This window comes from Phalangium opilio, unplaced genomic scaffold (genome assembly GCF_054372755.1).
Source record: "Phalangium opilio isolate 3A_F unplaced genomic scaffold, DU_Popi_V2 ptg000002l_1, whole genome shotgun sequence".
Lineage (NCBI taxonomy): Eukaryota > Metazoa > Arthropoda > Arachnida > Opiliones > Phalangiidae > Phalangium > Phalangium opilio.
The window spans coordinates 7,166,554-7,182,799 of record NW_028324144.1 but is presented as its reverse complement, the minus strand read 5'-3'; the positions used below and the strand labels follow the sequence as shown (position 1 = coordinate 7,182,799).

Below are 16,246 nucleotides of genomic sequence, written 5' to 3'. Positions count from 1 at the left end.
TCTATTAAATCTTAACAATTTCGAGATTTTCTATTAAATCTTAAAAATCTCGAGAGTCTCTTTTAAATCTTAAAAAATTTCGAGAATATCTATTGAATCTTAAAAATTTCGAGAATATCTATTAAATCTTAAAAAATTTCGAAAATACCTATTAAATCTTAAACATTTCGAGAATATCTTTTAAATCTTAAAAAAATCGAGAATATCTATTAAGTCTTAAAAAATTTTCAGAATATCTATTATATCTTAAAAAATTTCGAGAATATCTATTAAATCTTAAAATTTTTAGTATTTTCAAATGAAATCGATGTTTAAAATTTTGTCAATATTTCCTCACTATTTACAAAAATGAATTTAAAAATTATTAAAAATTATTTCCAAAGTTTAATCGAATTGTTACGCAAATGCTACCCAAAGAAGCTTAAATCAGTTCTATCCTTCGTGACTTTGTAGAAATTGCTGTGATTAGTCGCTTTTACTAAATAACAGTGATTCCCTGTGATTTGAGGAATTTGAATTAGCTAAATGCGTACGTGTCCAACCCTTTTCGAAGCAGATGCAATTTGGACGCGCGTGGATGGAATTCCAAAACTTAAGTTTACTGAAGGTATTGAAACACCATATTTTAGCTCCCTCCCTTTTAAATTAGTTGGTTTCTAAAGTAAAGCTAATCAACGTCGAGCTGCGACCAGTTATTATTAGTTCGAGTTGGCTGCTGGTTATGTTAGACGAAGTCTCCTTTTAGGATTTGCGATGGACTGCACTCGTCTAAGAGAAAATCTAAGAATGTACTTACTTAACACTGTCTTCCCCAACTCAAGGCCTTGCAAACTAACACGAAAATAAATAAATTGATTTCCTCCAAAGAGGGGTAATTGTAGAAGTTGAATTGGTTGAAGTGTTCTTGCTGTGAAAGTTTTCCTCTAAGCTTCCGGTGTGACGTGACGTGTGACCATCTCCAACAACCTTGACGTGTGATCGCATGCTCTATTATGGGTTGAAATACGGTTCAACTGGATATTAGGAGGAAAATATAACCGATAAATAATAAATAAGAGCAAATACTCCCAAAATACCTTGCCAAAGCTGTTACCCTCTTTGTTTCCTGATATCAAAAATCTTGTACGGTTTGCAGAGAAGGGCCACTATTGTTGAAAACCATCACGTGATCGTGAAACGATGTTGACAAATAAACTGCCAAACCGCGTAAAACGTCACAATTTTCAAAAAAAAACATTAATAATGGTGTCTCATATCTTTCCATTTTTAATTTGGTTTTAAGTTTATAATAAACTAAAATTAATTCAAAAACACAAAGTACTAGCAAAATTTAAGACCCTCATCATGGCCATTAATTTGAAATTAACACGTTAAAGTAGTGGTCCTTGCCTTTAAAATGCAGGAAATTAAAATAATTACGGTAAGTTCTGAATATGTGGGTTTAAATCCGCTTCCATGTTGGCAAATGGCGACCAAAATAATTGTGAAATAATTTATACTAGTTTATTATTGAATACAAGCTAAGTTACATAGTGTTCCCTATGTGTTTTAATGGAATATGAGGTTATTATAAAATTAGATTGCTACCAAACTACTTCTAAAACCTGATATCAATCATGAAGTTTGGTCAAATTCAGTAATGCATTGTGTTCCTGCATAAATAAAAAACAAAGAAACAAACAAACAACTCGCAAACCACTTTCTCAAATTTATGTAATATAGACGCAATTTTGTGTACTAGCTCAACTTTTATTATATCAGCTGTCAGTGTAGAAAATATCTGTTCCAAACGTTACACTCCGAAACCAGGTATCACCCTGAACCGCTTCCGTGTCAAGGCCTGTAATGAGCCAAAGATGGCAGTGTAGCGCCAATCTTGGTCTCCTAAGATCGTAAAGTTAGCCTGGAGACGTCGAACCTTCTGTTACTATAGTTATAAAGTGGAGGATAAATAGGCTTTGGTCCATAGTGCGACTTCAAAGGCTTTTGCGAAGAGAAAATCTAATCAAGATGATACAAGGCTTTGTCCGCTAGTAATACAATTAAGTAAGGGAAGGATTGGATTTACAGAAATACATTAAACCATAAGAAAATAATATGTAGCTCCCTATAAGTATTAAACTCTCCATTTAAGCCATGTAAACAGAATTTTCTTACATTGAAATTTGCAGAAAGTTTCTAACGTGATCTATTAAGAATTTCAGGCAATAAAAAACAAAATATTGGTTTTGAAAATTTTACAATTTCATATATTGTTAAAGGTCTTGCAGTTATTATTATGATAATTATAAGTGATAAAGTGTTTGTCAAAATATTATAATGAATTGATAGAGGGCGCGAAAAACCAGCAACCGAAAAGCCCAAAATCATAATCCGTACGACAGAGGCTAGCCGCTACACTAATTCGATGTCTCTAGAGGCGCAGCCATATTTCCCTGATGGCCCGATTCCCATCGTGCTTTTCGAGGACCCCCTTTTATTCATAGTGTCAAAACCTCTCCCACGGGGTGTAAAAGCGTAAGAGCGGCAAATTTGGAAGCGAAATGCTGTATGAAAATGTACTACGTTTCATACTTATATAGAGCTATATATTATTTTCTTATGATTTAATCCGAGAGAAATTCATTTGGCATGCGAAATTGAAATAATTTATAAATAGTTCTTTAAACTATACATATTTGGCGCTGCTAACTAATTGGTTTATTTTACTTTGAAGCCTAAATGTTTCTTGCCACCGACGCGAGTCACGCGAACTTAAATTATGGTTTGAAGTCGGGGCCATATTTATTCGCCCTTATAGTATCCTTGTAAAGATCTGTTTGTTAATACCCCCGGCGTATTTTCGCGACAACTCCTTCGCTCCTAGCTCCATGCCCTTATTGATAGATAATTTTCTGTCTGTATTAATCTGGAATGAACATAGATATGCCTTGAAACATTGATATTGTTAAAAGAGGGTATAGACTCAGGCTCTATCAGCGTTAATTATGGTGACAGAAACAATAAAGATTTTCTCGGCCTGCACCCGAAGTATTAATCCTCACCGAAATTAGAAAGGTCCGGGGTGATCGGGGATCGGCTTTGGGGCGCCGCGTTGATTTCTATCAAGGTCTCATCCGGATTCCAATCTGTGATAAAATGAAGCCGCCCGAAATTGAATTATTCAACAAAACGGGAGGATTTTTCATTCGCCCAACCAATACGAATGAAAAGAAACCATGGCAAAGTCTGAATAGATGCCCCTTATCTGAAGTAATAATATTAAATGGCAAATAAATTTTAAACACGTCATTAAGCATGTCTTTTATTTAATGCGTTTAAATAAAGGAACAATTCTTAAATTTTTTAAAAAATCTACCTTCTAGAACGTTAGATATACCAAAAAGAAATTTGGTCAACTGAAAACCAACCTTTAAAATTTTGCTCTACCAGAAGTTGGTTTTAGTTGCATGTGACGTAGAACGTGACAAGTTGGGAATCCAAAATAAACCTCTCCGAGTCGAGATGCAATTAAGAAGTTTTACTTAAATAATTAAATATATATAAGTGATATTAATTATTTTAATCGTCAGTAATTTACCATAATTCTAGTTAAATCGTTTTATGAAACTTTATTCCTTAAATAATTTTAAACATAGCTATTGTTGACGTTTGAATTCAAGCGTATGCCTCTTTAACAATTATTGGAAATTTAGGGTAAAAGTATACAAGAAATAAGGCTTGGGCTTAAGCCTAATCTTATACACAGTGTTATTGCTAAGCCTAGTTTGAAACTTTAAATTGAAGAGCGACTCGTGAGAGCCAACATCTTACGTAATTATGACGCAGAAGGGAAAGAAAATAAATCCCTCGCATTTCGAATATCAAACTTAATTAACAATCGCCTACCGAAGGGCAAAGCGTGCGAAAGGTACACTGAAATAGTTTCATTGCCGCAGGTCTTGTCTTAACGGTAGATGGCAAATCTATGACGATGTTTTACTATAATCATATTTATTTCTTACTATGCGTCAAATTATAATATTAATGGAAAGCAGTGTTTTCCAAATGCTCTGTCGTTACATTTTTAGACCAACGATTATATTTAGGATAAAAAAAATTGTAAATAGAGTTCTCAGACAAAATTGACGTAATAAATTGCCGAAATACGTTTACGTCACGAGATAAAGTCATTTTTGGCCTATAAATAACCCAACTACTCGAGTCTAGTCTAGTGACCTACACAGGCTAAAAGTCGTATTTCTGATTATTATTTTTTTCGTAGACAAATATAGGAGTTTTCTCTGAAATCCCTCCCCCATCGCATACCAAGATGTGTCATGTATTATTACATATTATAAGCAACTCCAAAAAACTCTGGGAAACACTGCCTTAACTGATTACAAATATAATTATGATAAAAAATATTTTACGTCGAGTAATGAGCTTCAGGCCTTAAAGATAAAGAGCTATCTTTGGCCACGAGGTCTCTCTTAAAAAAAAAGAGTCCCAACGAAAATAAATGACGCTCCAGGATGTGAAGAAAAACCCAAAAAGAGGAAGAATAGAAAAAAGAAAATCTACAATCAATTTCTTCTTGGCCAGTTTTCTTAACAATCCCTTCAGCTGTTTAGAAAAGATGGGAAACCGGGGGGAGGGGGGATGAAATGGAGAATGACGAGGAATAGTGACGTCATTGTTACGAAGATTTCTTCTCGACTGTCATTAAACTAGATTGAATATCGAATGAAATCGGCGTGGGTGATGTCCTCGTCTTTTTCTTTATAAATATTTGTCTTTTTTCCTGACTTGATATTTTTAGTTACGAATCATTACTTTATCACGATTTCAATATAGAAAGCAATGCCCGTATATAGGGTGTTTATGAATTAGGAAATTTTCCTAATTTAATTCGTTTTAAAGCTGAACACTGCAATACAATTCGTTTTATAGCTGAAAAGTGCAATAAAATAAAATTAGTTTCAAAACTGAACGCTGCAATAAAATAAAATTTGTTTTAGAACTGAAGGCTTCAATAATACAAAATTCGTTTTAAAGCTGAACACTGCAATAAAATAAAATTCGTTTTAAAGCTGAACACTGCAATAAAATAATATTCGCTTTAAAGCTGAAAACTGCAATAAAATAAAATTCGGTTTAAAACTCAACGCTGCAATAGAATAAAATTAGTTTCAAAACTGAACGCTGAAATAAAATAAAATTAGTTTCAAAACTGAACGCTGAAATAAAATAAAATTCGTTTTAAAACTGAACGCTGCAATGAAATAAAATTCGTTATGAAACTGAACACAGCAATAAAATAAAATTCGTTTTAAAGCTGAACGCTGCAATAAAATAGAATTCGTTTTAAAGCTGAACGCTGCAATAAAATAGAATTCGTTTTAAAGCTGAACGCTGCAATAAAATTATATTCGCTTTAAAGCTGAAAACTGCAATAAAATAAAATTCGTTTTAAAACTCAACGCTGCAATAGAATAAAATTAGTTTCAAAACTGAACGCTGAAATAAAATAAAATTCGTTTTAAAACTGAACGCTGCAATAAAATAAAATTCGTTATGAAACTGAACACAGCAATAAAATAGAATTCGTTTTAAAGCTGAACACTGCAATAAATAAAATTCGTTTTAAAGCTGAACACTGCAATATAATAAAATTAATTTTAAAGCTGAACACTGCATTAAAATGAAATTAGTTTCAAAACTAAACGCTGAATTAAAATAAAATTCGTTTTAGATCTGAACACTGCAATAAAGCGTTTTTAAGCTGAACGCTTCAATAAAATAGTTTAAAGTCTTCAAGGTCCATAAGGACCTGGGACCGTAAAAAGTAAACAGACCCTTATAAAAGTTTCAAAAATGTAAATATTTCACATCTCATGCTTGTACAAATACAGAAATAGAAGCCTTATAACGAAAATGACACGTATTATTTTGAGTACACTCGGTAACGATAGCAACTTAGTACTATTTCCATTTTAAGATTATAGTATCAAATAAATAGCATTTCCCACTGAGCCAGAACGATACCGAATAGAATATGTTTTCCGAAAAAAAAAAAAACCAAAATGGTTTCCACCACATCCTCATTTTTGGTGTATCGACTATTTTGAAGAAAGTCTGGGGTTTTTCCCGTTAACCTTCCTCAAAAGCATTTTCACATCTTTACTACGGAAAATTCGAAAGGGAAGTTATAGTGAACGAAGCTTCCGTTGAAATAGTGGACAGTGAAAGAGGGGAATGGAACGAGCCAGTGGTCATTGCTCGAGATAAGACGGACGGACATCGGCGGTCGCTCGTCAAACGAGAAACGACGACTCTGTCCACTGCGGCTTCCGTTTTTTTCCAAAAACGAGAAGGAGCTTAACGTGACCGATTGACCACCGACCTCCGACTTTTAAATCTTTTTTCATATTGCCAAGAGTTGATAAACGGTAGTACGGTTTTCTTAAACGTAGTTGATTTGCCAAATATAGCAATCATTTCTACAAGAAAAATCACTTTGAATCATCTCATAGTTTTTATTTCTTAGTGCATTTCACCGATGAACGTTGCTTGAAAACCATGAAAGAATTAAGAAATCACTAGTTTTTTTATAGCAGTTATAGTAAATGTTCGAGCAATAATAGATAAGGCCTGCGTATTGAATGAGAGCAACGTTTTTGTTCCTTTATTACCTTCTTTTAAGCCCAGACAGAAATTGATGATCCTTGAAAAAATGTGAATTACTAAAAACTCTAACACAAAATATCCGATTTTATACGATTCTCTTAATATTTTAAATATAATCGCTTTTTTTCTTGATTTTGGTTAGTTTCAGACTTAATTTTACCAGGGATGGATTTAATTTTAGAAGTAGGAATGGAGTCCGACTCATAGTCCAGTATAGAGCCCCTCCCTCCAACACGTAACGAAAATTTTAAATTATCCTATTGGCTCAGTTCAATTACGTTTTGATGACGTTGCTGACGGTGATGGCTATGACCCGCCTCTTCTTCCATACCCCCGTCCCGTGGAAGGGGGTGCGGGACTTTGACGTGTGCCCACATTACTCTGTTCTCCATTCCTACTTCTAAAATTAAATCTATCCCCGATTTTACCCATACAAATTACAAAACACATTTATAGACCAATCCATTTTTGACATGAGTGATGAGAACTTTGCCGGGCATAGGGGTGCGTCAAGAAGAACCGCTTGAGGCAGTGCGAGTTGGCTAGCCTCCCGTGAGTAGTGAGTTCTAGCTCCATTTGGCGAGTTGAAAGAGACCCCTCCGCCCCTGCACTTTGGTTTCTCTACAAGTAATTATATGAATAGTCTATTCAAGAATTTTAAAACGTTCAGCAATCAGCAATTGAAAAATTATCATCCATCCAAATTTTTGGTTGCATTTGTACTCAAAAACTGCCAGCTAGCTAAGAGCATCGAATAATATTTTAACCACCAACTCGATTGACGCAACAACATTGCAAGAATGTAGAGAGGCGAATTTATTCCCTAAAATTCTTGAACTTTGCACTTTTCTATTGTGAAAAATCTGTCATCACTCCATCTATTATTGCTCTAAAATCCGTCCACTTTAACGGTGGTCAGTTAGAAACTCGGAAGTACGAAATCTTTAAAGCGGCTTCAAAACTTTTAATAACTTTTTCCGGATCCTTGCCTTTCCCGACAAGCACTCTCTGCGGGGATGAACACCAACTTATATATTTTTCATCCCTGGACTTGGATAAAAATAAAAACTTACCGTCTCTTATGGCTGTAAATAATTCATACGCTTTACACTTTATGTTTGGGATTCGGGGGATGGCATTGTACAGGGTGTTCCTGAAGGGTCCACCACGGTAGAACCGAAGTACAGTCAGGGTTCGAATTAAAAACTCAGCCAAAAAAAAACCCCACAGGTTTTATTGGGTTTTACTCACAATAAAAAAACTCACTCAATGAAACCCATGACTAAAATCTCCAATTTTCATGAATTTGAATGCTAGGATAATTAAAGTTATTTTAGGATATTTGTTAGATATTTCTTGATTCAACTTCATAAGTACAATTTAATAATATTTATTATTTTTTATGAAACATTTTAGGACTTTTTTATTGTGCAGTTACTTTTGAATGACAATTTCTGCCATGCACGCTACTGCTAAAGATACCCCCCCCCCCCAAAAAAAACAATAAAACCCGGGTTATTTTAACCTTGAGTACAGTGGGTTCTCTTTGGGAGATTGGTCGAAAATGTACTAAAAATTTTGCCACCGTAAACAAGATCGGAGACTTGGAGTGTTTTACAGATGACCCCTTGTAACGATGGAATGACGTAGACCAGAAACTGAGAATTCCCCGGTTTTTAAATTGTAAGACCGAAACATCTTGCATGTTTTCGTTGAAGAGAGAAAGAAAACTTTATACGGAAAGTTTCAAAAAACCACAAAAAACCGTCCTCCTGAGTATTAGCGAAAGCTCTGGGCTAGGTCCCCATGAGTGACAGATTTGGCTTGGCTCTGATGGAGTCTATGGGCGCTTGTTATTTTTCGATTCAAGTAAAATGTACTTCGACTTCTAAACTTATATATCCAACCGGCTCATTATTTCTTTACGGATATATAAGATTATTTTAATTAGCAAGTTAACTCTAATTCCCCGCCACACCCTTAAATTTAAGTAAAAAAAAAACTTATAGACAAGGCTGATTTTATTTTAAACATGAGTCATTCAAAACCTATACAATTTAATTTAATTAGGATAGTCTTTCAATTTATAATTTAAATTTAAGGGGTAATTAGTAAAATATTCCGATCGTAACTGGTTTACGATAGACTAGACGTCAAAATGTCACAGAACATGTTTTTCGACTTAAAAATGCCCAAATAACGCACTGTACTTAACACCCTGTTTATTATTTTTCCGCTATACTGTCTTCGAAAAACTTTGGAGAAATAAGTTTCGTTACATTGATTAAAATGTCTGAAAAGAGAGACGTCGTCAATCAATATAGAGGACGTGCCAGTCTATATATTTATTTCAGACCAATCACGAGAACGATCACCTTTCCCCTTCTAGAAAAATAAATCTATATCTTACATAACATTTGTAAGTTTGTGCCTAAGATGCCTATTTATTCTTTATTATCCTTGCTTTTAAATTTTATGGCTTCCTGTTCGGAACTTTCGTTAACTTGTTAATATGAAATATGATTGGTGCTTAAGTGAATATTTATGTTTTGCAAGTTAAACACTATCAGACGGAATAAGCTGGGTAGCTGGCATAACGAAATTTTGCTTCTGCTCATTCCCCAGGAGTCTAAGTCCCACACTATTCTTAATTATCCTTGCTTCTAAATTTTCTGATGCCATTTCCACTTTTAGTCATCCTTGATTTGACCGTATTTTGTTTTGAAATAATATCCAATTTTCAAAATTATTAAATTCGAACTGAAACAGAACTTAAAGGGAATGCGAATTTTCAGTTTCATATCATATTTTACCACGAAAGTGGTATTATGTTACACTTTCTAGTCGCTACTCTCAAAATATGAGGTTTTAATATAATTGAAGTGAAGTTTCTATTTTTAAAATCCATTGAAAAGTCACGAAAACTCAGTTTCGATAAATCAACAATTTTGTCTTGTCGAGCTTGTTCGCCCGATTGATGACATCACTATGACGTGAGGGAAAAAAGCGGGAATCCTATACGCGTCTCGAGCTTCTCGCCAGTCTAAACTCTGGGTCTGATAGCGGAGAGAGTGGCACCATCTCACGTGAAAAATATATCTGTGACGTCAGCCTACGGGAAGCGTTTTAGCCTTTCATAATAAAGAATTTCAAATAATTTCATATGAAGCATTTTCAAATGCATATTGCCAAATAACCAGAAATCGGAGAATTAAAAGCTTGATATTTTTGAATTCACAGAAATTAATTCTATCTTTTGTTAAATAAATCATAGGTTTTTCAAACGAAGCTTCTCACTCCCTTTAAGAGAGTTCTGGATTGTTCGTCGTTGCTGGTGAGAGAAAACGACCACATTTTCATGGCCCTCTTTGTTATAAATTCACGTGTAAAGAAAGTAAGAAACTGTAGAAATGGGATTTAGATAGGAAGCCATCTTCATTGACAAGGAAGTGAGCTCGAACGCGGCATAGGAAGTTGGACAGGAAGTAAGCTTCATCTGGAAAGTAGCGAGTCAGTACTCGAATCAAATAAGTAAAATCCATTTCCATTGGGCTCTTTGTATATAAACATAAGTTCATAAGATATATCCTATAAGTCTGCACTTCCTATGTACTTGGGAGGGCCGACTGCCTTAATCTGGGAAGAACGATGACTATTTAATCGATTTTAAAGAAAGACTCGGCTGTGGTTTAGTTTAAACAATTGATACTAGATGCTCCCATAATCGAGTGGTGGAGTTGACTGGCCCTCTAACCTTAACAAAGGCTAGTTTTAGCTCCACCGTCATGGACGAATTCTGATTGGTTCCTTCCTTTGGCAATGTAAAATTTATGTGTAGAAGATCAGTCAGAATGTTTGGGTTATCCCATCAGGAGCCAACATTTGCTTTAAGCCTTTGGCAGCGGCTATGCCGTTTTACCTGCCTTATGCTTCACAAGCGCTCAGTATAACCAGTGTCAAACGTATGCGACATTTCTTTTAAACTTATGATATAATAGAATGTATATCAGTGTTAAAAAATCCCAAGCTGGTGCCCTTATCGACTAGAATAAACGACATCGTATTATGGGGAATGGTATATGTATTTTGAATTTCATTGTTGTTATTTGGCTTTTGGACTTCCTGCTATTTTCTTCTCTTCCAGTTTCCATGGCAACTGCGTTTTTTTATCCTTCAATAGATGCTTCAATTTACCCCGTGCTTTGTGTGGTTGTATCTTCTTTCACATTCTCGTGGATCCACTTCCAACTCTCGATCCATGTTGGATACCGAGCTTCTCCTATAGATAATGACAACCGCTTGTCCCTTTCGTCAAAAGCACTTGATGATATCCAACTTTTTATAAATCCTATAAAATAAGGGTGTATGGTCCGAGACCGAGTTATATTTTATCGATTCCTTATTTCTTTTTTCAAAATAGGCCTAATACTTTAGTGAACAAGATGCCCGAGGCAATTTAAAGCTACCATTGGAACAAATACAGGTCTAAACTCTCAAATATAGACTGGAATACGCTCATTTCTAGAAGGTTCTGATGTTAGATGGGTAACGCGCTAAGTTGCTGAGTTTCCGGCTCCGGCTTTTATATTTCTTCACTGAAATGATGTTTCTTTTATGTAATTGCTTGCGGTTAGAAGCATTAAATTTGGAAAAAGTTGTCTAAGAAAAGAGCGGATGAACATGCGCATAGTAGGAAGACAACTAACTCCTGGTAGTCATCTTATCCTTGAACACCAAAATGCGGCAGTTGAAACATTTCTACAGGGGCCTGTACCAAAAACGTTGATTCTTTAACCCCTGTAAGATAACTTTTCCTACAGACTTTCATCATTCTACCTACAAAAACATTAGCATGTAAAAATATTCCAAGCTTTGCTTTGAAACTGCTACATCGTAGAGATACTGCAACGTGGCATAATGCAAATATTTTAATACTCTGTTAATAAACTCCTCTGCATCATACAAACACTTTCCCTTCTATTAAATAATAAAAATGTTTTTAAACTTCTCCAGCGGTATTTGAACCCGAGTGGTCCCCCTCCTATGTACTGACCGCATTGGACTCTGTTTAACTTCCTGTTTTAGCATGGGGTTATTAATATTTTGGTTTAAGGCACCACCTTCAAAGCTGAAATTGAAATATTCCTCGTGTATCTCAACGGTCCGACCGACGTGAAATTATTCTATCAATTATTAAAGAGCGAAATTTCAAAATTCCAAAACTAAGGCTTATCAAAAATTAATTCTCATCCCTTGAAATATAATATTTTATTTTTTACCGAAAAAAATGACATCAACATCATTAATAAAACTTACCGTTAATTTTATATAATTTAAAATTTATCAAAAGTTGACTTAGTCTAAGGCTTAACGAAAAATAGTATATATGAGATTTCCCATGGTTAGTATATTATATTACTGCTACTGATTTTATAGAAACAAAGTGCATTAAGTTTAAATAGTGTGCATTAAGTTTAAATGTTGTGCATTAAGTTTAAATATTACGCATTAAGTTTAAATATTACGCATTAAGTTTAAATATTACGCATTAAGTTTAAATATTATGCATTAAGTTTAAATATTATGCATTAAGTATGAATATTGTGCATTAAGTTTAAATATTATGCATTAAGTTTAAATATTATGCATTAAGTTTAAATATTGTGCATTAAGTATGAATATTGTGCATTAAGTTTAAATATTACGCATTAAGTATAAATATTGTGCATTAAGTATAAATGTTGTGCATTAAGTTTAAATATTATGCATTAATTTTAAATATTATGCATTAAGTTTAAATGTTGTGCATTAAGTTTAAATATTATGCATTAAGTTTAAATATTACGCATTAAGTTCAAATATTATGAATTAAGTTTAAATATTATGCATTAAGGTCAAATATTATGCATTAAGTATGAATATTGTGCATTAAGTTCAAATATTATGCATTAAGTTTAAATATTTTGCATTAAGATTAAATATTACGCATTAAGATTAAACATCTATTTGCGATAAATATTTAGACGTCAGCGTTCCTTTGAATTTCTTAAATAGCTTGTCAGAGTTATTGGGCAACCCACTGTGTAGTTAACGTAAATTGCCTCAAAAAAGCAACCTAAAAATTTAGATTACAATGTTATTCTAATTTTAAAATGAATCTTAAGTGTAGTGTAGCGTCTTTCTCTGAATTTTTTTTTCATATAAACTAGAGTGAAACTTATATTAATATAAGTTTGAAAGTGTGAAAAACTTGGAGTGGAGAAAGGAAGGAAAAGCTTTAATAGAATTACCAAGTGGTCTTTTTCAAAAATAAGACAGTTTTTTCTTGGAAATAGAACGACTCTGAAACGGTCGTTTTATGGTAATTCGAATATAGCATTTTTTCCCCTTTTCTACATTTCTTATATTTCGCTTTGCTCCGCTGGTGATAAGATATTTTAGGAAAAGAGCCGCCAACCAAACGGGCCATCAGTTACGAAATACAGCTTGAAATATTTTTTAGGTTTTTTGGAAATATTTAGGAACATTAATTTTAAAACAAACCCAGTCTGGGAATGAGTGGGATTTTAATTAAATAAAGAGTTTTAACTTGATTTATGGCTTTAAGCGAATGAAGTGTAAAAGAAATATATTTTGGACTATTACTAAAGCTTTTAAGAAAGATTTTTATATTATTTTCTTTTGCATTGAGAAATGACTTCAATTTAAATAAATATTGTTATTTACCGTCTTAAATTGTTTGTTCTTTTAATAATATTTATGAGGCAGATAAAGGTCAAGAAGGTTAAACCGATAATGAAAGCAAGCGTTTTGTTGAGGTGAATTTTACGAGAAAGACTTCCCATTGTGTTTTCTTTCTTGTTTATCAAATATCATTCTGATTACGAATAAAATGAATCTAGGCCTAGTACTAATGTTTCTTCCATGATAATTGTGCGTATTAGGATATTTTTTTCTCAAATAATTTTAGGGTGCACTCTAAGAAATGGAAGTGTTAAAAACGTGTTAAAACGGTGTAAACACCGTAAAAACACCCAAAAGAGAGTTTTATTACCTTGAGTTTTTAGGGGCCAATTTAAAGTGTAAATTCGGTGTAAAATAACACTATTAAAACACCGTTCGAAATTAAACATGAAAAATTATAATACTGCGGGTTTCTTAAATAAGGACTTTCACTTTCATTAATATTTTAATATTAAAGTCAATACAAATAGTAAAAAATTATTGAAAAACGTAATTGTTAAACCTTTTTTAAAGATGATATCCATGAAAGAAAACAGTTTTATCCTTCATATAAAATTAACAAAGAAATTGGTAATCTGGCGGTGTTGTACATCCATAAAACTATGCTAAACGTGTTGGGCGACACTCTTACAGGTGTTAAGCAATACTCTTAAAAAACGAGACTAGGCTTCATACTGGCCTCACAGTAGGGCCAGCTTGAGAAGCCAAAGTGGGGCACTTGCTTTTGTGACATGTTTTATCATTATTTTGAGAAATATTAGAGTACTAAATGGATTTGTTTTTTGTAAAATCTTTAGTGCAAATTAGATTAAACGCGTTTCTGGTGCTCGAAAAACTCTTAGTGAAAAGAGATTATTAAATTTAACAAGAACGTCTATATCTACTGCTTGAATATTATAGCCTCCAAAACTAATTTAATACTCTACGCATTTGTACGAATTAAAAACTTTCTGCCTATTTCAGAAGTGTATAAACCCTTAAAAATGACTTTATATGCAACAACCCTCGCCTAAAGAGGTATAGTTCTGCATGTGAGAACTTTCCTCCCTATAGGTGATGAAGTTCTCTCAAGATGGAACCCTGCTATGAATATAGCATTGATTGCTAATAATACTGCGGAATGGCGGATAATCAAAATTTAATTAAACAGGAAAACCATACTCGATATTTGAGTTATGCCTCATGAGTGGTCAAAATGTTGCTACTATAGTGTTTTTTATGTCATCGGTTTTGCTTTAAGTCTAGGAAAAGTACTAGAATTTCTACTACTATCCTACCAAAAATCTCCCACTCTTAAAGGTGTTACGCGACACTCTTAAAGGTGTGAAGCGACAGTCTGAAAGGTGCTATGCCGCACCCTTTAAGGAGTTGCACAACACTAATATGAGAGTAAAAATTCACTTTCAGTGCGATATAAGTGTTAAAAAGGTGTTAAACTGCACCTCTGTTGCACAATTTTATACTTATCTTTGCCACCAATTGCTCAAATAAGTGTTATTAAACCCTTTCAGGGGTGTAAATGAACACCTGTAACGGTGTCAAATTTGGACCCATATAAACTACTTTTAAAGGTGTTAAAGCACACCCCATTTTTTGAGTGTAAGTGTGATTAAATCCCTTCAGGGGAGTAAATGTACACCTGTAACGGTGTCAAATTTGGACCCATATAAAGTACTTAAAAAGGTGTTAAATCACACTCCAATTTCTTAGAGTGTGAATTAAATGATTATTATAAATAAGGTCCAGTCGAGTATTTTTTAAAGGAATAGCGACGTGGTTTAAAAATTATGTCAAATCTAAAGAAAATCTTACTTTTTTGAGAGTTTAAACTCTTCTGATTCCTAAAATATGCTTGATAAATATTCAAATACGAGGGAAAACACAGAAAAAACACTTCGAAAACTTGAAATTTGGGGGTCAAAAGCAAATTTGCGAAGATTTTTGGCGGAGAACCTTGATACGTCACTCACTGCATCTCGCGGAAAGGCCAAGCGCGAGCGCCCAAGACTCCCGACTCTTCTAATGCCGCGCGAATCTGCTTAACGCGGCGACACTAACAGCCGTAACGTGAGCGTCATCTAGAGAGAAAATTTCTCCTTACTACGACATCAAACGAAAAAAAAATTTAACTAGGCCTTTTCCAAACACAATACTTTGATTGCAATTTTATAATTTTTTACGAAACCAAATAAAAAAGTAAACATATCATAATAAACTAGATTTTTCAAGGATGCTTTTGGCATTTTAAGTTTGTGGATGACGAAAATTATGTCTCTAACACTTTAATCTTATTTTTCTTTCAATATTTTCTTTTCCAGGAAACAGAGGTTTTGGAAATATCGAGCATACGAGATGCCAGAACGGGAAAAGGAGCACGGACGCCTAAAGTGAGTAAATTCTTTTCATTATTAATTATTACGCAAGCAATAAAACATGTTTGTTTTTTGGACTGCAATGTGTTGGTTACGTAAATAATATCTCACGCGAATTTGAAATTTGCGAAAAATAACTACGCAAAGCTACCAAATGCTGGAGCAAAGTACCCATTTATAATATACTGTATTTTTACCTTGGTAATTTACTGGGTACGTTATCAATCACTCGCTAAGCTAACCTGCTTTGTGCGGCTGTTTTAAAGGTACTATGAAAAAGCTATCGGCGGGCGGATAAAAATTATTTGAAGTACGTCACACGCACCACGTGACAACAAGATACAAAGACTCCACATGAAGTGGGACTGGACACCTAGTCCTTGTTTTTCGCGAGATTGCAGCGCCAATTCCCCGAAGTGCTTGTTTTCAAAATAAAACGAACTAATTAAGCTCCTTTGAAC

General features: G+C 33.8%; 1 protein-coding gene across 4 annotated transcripts in view; it reads left to right on the top strand.

Moving 5' to 3' along the window:
- Plc21C (Phospholipase C at 21C) overlaps positions 1-16,246 on the top strand; it is a 244,036-nt gene that overhangs the window by 182,716 nt on the left and 45,074 nt on the right. For all 4 annotated transcript variants that reach the window (XM_089848994.1, XM_089848920.1, XM_089848763.1 and 1 more), the window contains exon 3: positions 15,732-15,800. In XM_089848994.1, coding sequence (XP_089705120.1) covers positions 15,732-15,800 — 69 coding nt within the window. The remainder of the gene's footprint in view (positions 1-15,731; positions 15,801-16,246) is intronic.